The 6,805-nt window shown below is 36.0% G+C and overlaps 1 protein-coding gene across 1 annotated transcript; it reads left to right on the top strand.

Moving 5' to 3' along the window:
- The first annotated feature begins 402 nt into the window (after positions 1 to 402).
- On the top strand, positions 403 to 6,443 carry LOC133331434 (protein kinase C and casein kinase substrate in neurons protein 1). The gene is made up of 10 exons (XM_061539826.1): positions 403 to 479; positions 1,784 to 1,890; positions 2,000 to 2,109; positions 4,036 to 4,373; positions 5,029 to 5,255; positions 5,316 to 5,436; positions 5,498 to 5,608; positions 5,681 to 5,835; positions 5,941 to 6,101; positions 6,169 to 6,443. The coding sequence occupies exons 2-10, from the start codon at positions 1,787 to 1,789 to the stop codon at positions 6,279 to 6,281; spliced, it is 1,440 nt and encodes a 479-aa protein (XP_061395810.1). The 5' UTR covers positions 403 to 479; positions 1,784 to 1,786; the 3' UTR covers positions 6,282 to 6,443.
- The last annotated feature ends 362 nt before the right edge of the window (positions 6,444 to 6,805 follow it).

A 6,805-nucleotide genomic window follows, 5' to 3' on the forward strand; every position in this document is an offset into this window, starting at 1 on the left:
AGTAAAAAAAGTTTAACGTGGAAAAGACTGTTCCGAAAAATACCAACCCATTGATTATATTCGGCGCTGAGCGGTTGCTGGTCAGTGAAACGCATAATCGATCTGTGATGTAGTTGTTGTCGGTCTCTGTCGCCGTAGTCGTCGCTATTTCTCATTGTGTGGAAAAACTAACTAAACTAGTTTTTTTGTAAATAAATACAAAAAGAGAAAAATAAAACGCTAAACTTGTTGTTTTACAACTTCGGCAAAACATTTTGATTTCTTTCAGCCTAAAAAAAACTAAATTTTGTTTGTTTTTGTGGCTGGTCGGTCATCATCAACATCAACGCTTCGATTGTTATTTTAATTTTGGTGTCAACGACAAACGAAACGACACACTCCACGGCGGCTTCAGCAAGCACGACGACTTGATTTAAATTCAAACACCGTCTCCATTGCTCAAAATAATAACATAATACCCTACTCCAGCAGTGAATTATGTAAGTGGGCACATTCCATTGCGAGCGGAAGGACCGTGGAGTGGGTGGGGTGGGCCGGTAGCAAGGCATTTGCTGTGAGGAGATCAAATCAGATTCTAAACTCTTGAATTCGTTAGCGGCGCCAATAACCATTTCTCATTTCGCAGATATTAACAACCATTCATATTTTGTTCAAATAAAAGATATCGTCGTATCTGCGAGATAGCCCCGCTGACGATTAGTAACGTCAAAATAGCACAATCACCACCACCACCGCCAGCACCACCGACGATAAAATAGAGTTGTTGTAGTTGTTCATTCTTAACTCTTGTGGTATTTGTCATTGTAAAATTAATTAAATGCCTTAGAGTAGTAGGACCCTCTCTCCGATAACACCCTTAACAATTCTTTATCACTTTTAATTGAAGATTATTTCAAGAGGGTATATGGAGATATTGCCCGGAACAGAGAAGAGTACAGAAAAAAGTGGAATAAATGGAAGATTGTTGAGAGAGCGCTCTTCAATAAAGATATATGTATTCTATATATGTATAACGATCACCTATGTATGATGCAAAAATAGTAAATAATCCCAAATATCCACAGATGAAATTCAAAACATTTGAGTTATCATTCAATAAATCAATTTGAATGCAACTAAATTGCAATTTTTAATTTAATATGAATATTCTCTTTAAAAATCATATTTCATTTTTGACCTACAATTGCAAGGAGTAAAAAAGATATTAGATAAAATGTTCAGCATCCAAAATCCCTTGCCAATTTTAATCCGACATATCTACATGTGCTTGTCCCAAATATGAAAGCCGCTCTAACAATATTAAATCAATTAGATTTCATGCTGAAGGAGTCTGGGATGTAACTCACGAGGAGTAAAACTTAAAACTTAACGAAACACATGATGCCACTTCTAATTAAGAACAGTTTGGTCACAATTCTTCAGGAAATATATACAACATTTTCCAAAAAAAAAAAACCGGACATTGTAATCAATATAAATCTTTTTCTTCACATTTAACTCATGCATTAAATTATTCCCTCAGAATATATCCTTTTTGTTCGCCGAGAACAGACGAGTGACAATCTTTAATTGTGTTATTGGGTACTTGAGAAGGGTTTATACCAACAAGTCGTCATCAAAGGCATATAGGCATAGACATATAAAAATCAAATCTTACATTAAAATATATTTAGTATGTGTATATATAAATTCATCTAAAATAAAAATAATGTAAATCAATATATGATTCTATCATTATTCATTGAATCATGTTTTTTTCATTTAAATTTTTGTCCACATTTAGAAAATGTCGCACCACAGCGATGATCAATTATTAGAAGCTGGCAGTGAATCGTTTTGGGAGCCAGGCAACTACAAACGTACAACCAAACGTATAGAGGATGGTTACAAGTAAGTACATACATGCATCGAATTGCTACATTCGACTGTCACTTTCAACTTCACACCTATTGATTTGTTGTTGTTCTCTTTTGTTTTTGTAAATTTCATATAATTTTAGACTGTGCAATGACCTACAACAACTGATTCAGGAAAGAGCCGATATAGAAAAGTCGTATGCCAAAAGTTTGCGTGCTTGGTCTAAAAAATGGGCTGAATTAATAGAGAAAGGTAAACAACACATGAACATTATTGACAAAACCAACAAACACTCCCAATTACTTTTTGAGTTATCGTTCTATTTCTGGGCATTGCTTGGCGAAGGAATTTATATTTATGTGTGTGTGTGTGTTTTTGTCCGACCATCATCATCATCATTTACTATTTTAAAATTGACTGACCACATAATATGATAAGCCATTACGAATATTTGCTAGCTGTTGTAGCAGTCAGTAGACTCTTGTATGAGTGAAATCAAAGTTTCTTATAGAATTGGGTAGTAAGTATACCTCATAAACACGTTGTTGTTGTTTATTATTGTTCTGTTAGCAGCAACTTTCGTCACCATCACCAACGTTATCAGTTTCTTCTCCTTTTTGTGTTAACTTGTCTAACTTGATGGCGAAGAAATTTAGCAACAACAATAACAGATTTTGCCATTGACTAAAATATACATCTTCCCCCCACCTTGCTAGAAACACCGTCAATATACAGACTTTTAGCATTCTTAGCATTAGCCCCATTTTTTGTATTGTTATGAGTTTTCTCAATTGATTGGTGGAATATTTGGCACATTTTGTTAGCCACGTTTCTACGAGCATTTATCAATGAAATACTTCATGGACGCAGAGGCGTGGCAAATAATCATTCTATAAAATATTTTAGTTGATATATGTAGGTAGTATTGTAATTTTTATTTCATTAAGCTATTACTATAACTTTGAATGATAGGGTTAATACTCATACTCTTGAATCCTGCATCACGACAATTGATGTCCGTCTAGTTCATTCAGTAAAAAGGTATGTCGGCTATTAAAAGTATTCCCTATGTGCCAGCGAATGAATTTGATTAGCAAATAATTCATATATGATAGAACTTATTTTGGATTATCCATTAGGCCCTCAAAAATTTGCAACCCATCACACCCCCCTAGTGGAATGTGTTAATGAGCGTACACAATTTGTTGTATTATTATTACCCTAACGTATTCGGATGTTATCATTTAGTGTTTATAAATAAATTTGTGATTGCAGCTCATAAATATTTTTGTATATTTGTCGATACTCAAATCCAGCTATTATTAATATTACGTCATACTAAATACTGAAAATAGTCAACAGACACTTGCTTGGAAGACGACACAACTAAAGACAAACATACAAAACAAAACGGCCGCAATGAATGCATAATAACTTGTCAGTAATAGGTAGTAAATGATGAAAATGCAAACCGTAGTAGCAGTACCGAACGTACCGACAAACTCGCACTACACAAGCGATTAAAAAAAAACAACAACAACAGAAATATATTTGTAGTCTTAATAATTTTCATTTCTGACTGAACATTACCACCACCCACCCTTAAGAGGCGGACTCAATACCGCACGTCTTGAAGGCATTCGTCACCCCGTTGCCTATAAATAATCTAAATTGATCAATAAGCAACAGTTCCAAATGTGGCGGGGTGGGGGTGGTGTTATGCATTATTTGACCGGGTAGTAGGGCATGAAGCGTACCACTACTACTATTCCTACTCTTAAATGACAGCATTAACGAAAGCTTTATTATAGCATATTGTGTACACATCTTAGTACAGACGGGGACACAGTAGGGACTGAGGTTTGGTCTCCTTTTGTTTTTCATCTGCTTTGTTTTAATTTTTGTTGTTTTTGTTTTACATGTGCATTCATAGTACTTACACGGAAAAGGTTTCGAAAATCAATGACACCCAGAAAGAATATTAGAGAAGCGCCCCTTATAGCCCTCAACTCACAGTGGTCTGTCTTTGCAAATGACACCGTGGCTTTTGCCGTTAGGGAATTAAGGTTTTCTATTGTTCTATTTAGGGAAAACATCAATACATCGTCGAATGAACGATGGCAATACGACACATTATGGCTGCTTATGACTTGGTTGAATTTGTTTTTATTGTTACAGGTCCGGAATATGGTACAACGGAGGCAGCATGGAAAGGTGTTCTAACCGAGTCGGAGCGTATATCAGATGTTCACATGAAGATCAAGGAGAATTTGTGTAGCGATGTTAGTAGCCAGATTAAAGCATGGCAAAAAGACAACTACCACCATACGTTGATGCAGATCAAGGAACGCAAAGATATGGAGGATCTATTCAAGAAGGCCCAAAAAACATGGGCGAAACTATTGGCCAAAGTCGAGAAGGCCAAATCGGAATATCATGCAGCTTGCAAAACAGAAAAAAGTGCCACAAATCAAGAACGCAATGCCACCGCCGATAGTTCATTGTCGCCAGACCAGGTATGAGCTATTAAGAGTTATAATCTCATACACATATATTCTTATCTAAAGAATGGTAGGACAAATAACTATTGTACAGTGTTTATCTGTCACATTGTGCGATTTGATGTGAAGGTCGCTGCGAAGATAAGAAAAAAACTAAAAAGTCTCTTCATATGTTCAGTTTTGTTAAAACTATTATGCCCTCTATATTAAGATTAATGTTGTCTAAAGACAATGCTACTTAACAATTTGGACTATAAAGGAATGACTTAAGACACCGAATGTGTTGGACCAATACGAATCAGATTGTTTAGACCCGATTTAGACATGCCCGTTTGGTCCAATATTTGCACATTGTTATACTATTTCTTTAGAGCATAGCATAGTTCAAGTTCAAATATGGGGGCTATCGGTCCACTTCTTCTAGTACTTCCCCAAATTGCTAAAGTCTTAATAGGGAGCGTATCAACATTTAAAAAAAAATGTACATGGGATCATAAGCAAAAGATGATTCTATCTTTTATCCATTCCTGCTTTTATACTCACATTTTTTCAACCTCGTAACGTTCACGTCTGATATATATATATATATATATAAGACGTCAATGCCGTCTTATACATGTTAACTTGTTTGCTTCATTTTTATTTTACAAATATTTATATATTTATGTAGGTGAAAAAAATGCACGATCGTGTCCAAAAGACTAAAGACCAGGTTCAAAAGTGCCGAGAGAAATACGAACAGGCGATTGCTGAGATAACCAAATACAATTCCGTGTACATAGAAGATATGACGTCAGTTTTCGAAAAGTGCCAAGCTATGGAGAAGACTCGATTGGAGTTCTTTAAGGAAGTGCTATTCAATTTGCATGCAGTTTTAGATCTTACCAAGGTACCCAGGTAAGTGCTATAACTATATCTTTTACTTTTATCTCCTAAAACATATTTCTTTTCTCGCAGCTTACCACAAATCTATGAAGAGTTTTATCACACTATTAATAATGCCGATCATCAAAAGGATCTGAAATGGTGGTCAAACAACCATGGTGTCAACATGGCCATGAACTGGCCTGCCTTTGTGGTAAGTATGGCATTGTTTTAGCGAACTAAGGGCACAAAGTATAGTGAAAGTCATTTTGTAGGAATATACCGAGGAATTCCGAGATATTGCTAAGGGTAGTAAATCAAAGGAAGCTTTGCCAGCAGCACCAATCACATTGATTAATCAAAGGCCGGTGAATGAAGATTTACACGTATGTCTACAATATTATTTGCAGAGTAGTCCATAATGACAGTATATTTATCAACATTTTCTCTCCAATTAGGAATATTCGGGCACATCTAGTTTGAAAAAGTCCAATAATTCGTCAACATTGAAATCATCGGGCAAACCAGATTCTTCCTCCACAGCTACCTCGCCCACAACAGCAACGGCCACAGCCACGAATAAAACAACACATACTCGCAATTCGAGCGTAACGTAAGTATTATTGAAATTAATTACAACATCGACATCAGCGAGCGACATATCATTTACAAAACGATTTTTTGTTTGCTTCCCAACGATGATTACAACACGATACAGCAATGGCAAATCGAATTCAACCGATGCCAATCCCTTCGAAGAGGAAGAAGAGTGGGACGAAGGTGACAATGTTTTGGTTGATAATGGCGAACCCGGAGTTCCAGTTAAAGCCCTTTATGACTATGATGGCGCTGAAAGTGATGAACTGACCTTCAAACAAGGTAAGAACAGGCACTGCATAACCATACATGGGTACATAACATAGTTTGTGGCTTTCCTTGCTTGCAGGTGATGTGTTTGAAAAACTGGAGGATGAAGACGAACAAGGTTGGTGTAAGGGACGTATGAATGGCCGCGTTGGTCTGTATCCTGCAAACTATGTGGAAGTTGTTCAAACGTAAATCGTTGCACGATTTTAAATCAACAGCGTTGATCCACCTCCTTCTGCACTTATTACCACAGTTTATTTATGCTAAAACAAACAACCATCAAAACGAACAACAATAAGAAGCAACCGACGCTTTGTAGCATTTATTAAGTATTAAACATCGCCCACAGCCCTGGCCTAGTGACAGTGTAATCCAACATCATTGACACCTTCATCTTCAATCGGCAGACAAAACATTTGGAAATCATTCTACCTACCAAGACCACAGACAACAAAAACAGGAATACTGACGACATCAGTCTTTGTGCACTTCTCTATTTTATTTCCAATGTTATGTCTTCTTACGAATAAGTTCAGTTATGTAATGAAAAAGAAAACCAAATGAATTTGTTTAGGGAAATTAAACGAAAATATTGTTTTCATTTCATTGAGAGTGGGTTTTTAAAACCCACCAAATTTAATGATAACTCGGAAAAAAGTTAAAGTAAATTGTAATATCCATTATAAGTTAGACAAAACACAACAACTACGACCACA

The sequence above is a fragment of the Musca vetustissima genome, unplaced genomic scaffold, assembly GCF_032173495.1.
Source record: "Musca vetustissima isolate MV318-11 ecotype Yass unplaced genomic scaffold, APGP_CSIRO_Mvet_v1 utg2953, whole genome shotgun sequence".
In the NCBI taxonomy this organism is placed as follows: Eukaryota; Metazoa; Arthropoda; class Insecta; order Diptera; family Muscidae; genus Musca; species Musca vetustissima.

Bases quoted from the DNA above. Each gene is read 5' to 3' on its own strand.
- LOC133331434 (XM_061539826.1), top strand. From the start codon at position 1,787: ATGTCGCACCACAGCGATGATCAATTATTAGAAGCTGGCAGTGAATCG. The intron at 5,836-5,940 runs GTAAGTATTATT...AACACGATACAG, and splicing joins ACTCGCAATTCGAGCGTAAC to CAATGGCAAATCGAATTCAA. The intron at 6,102-6,168 runs GTAAGAACAGGC...CCTTGCTTGCAG, and splicing joins TGAACTGACCTTCAAACAAG to GTGATGTGTTTGAAAAACTG.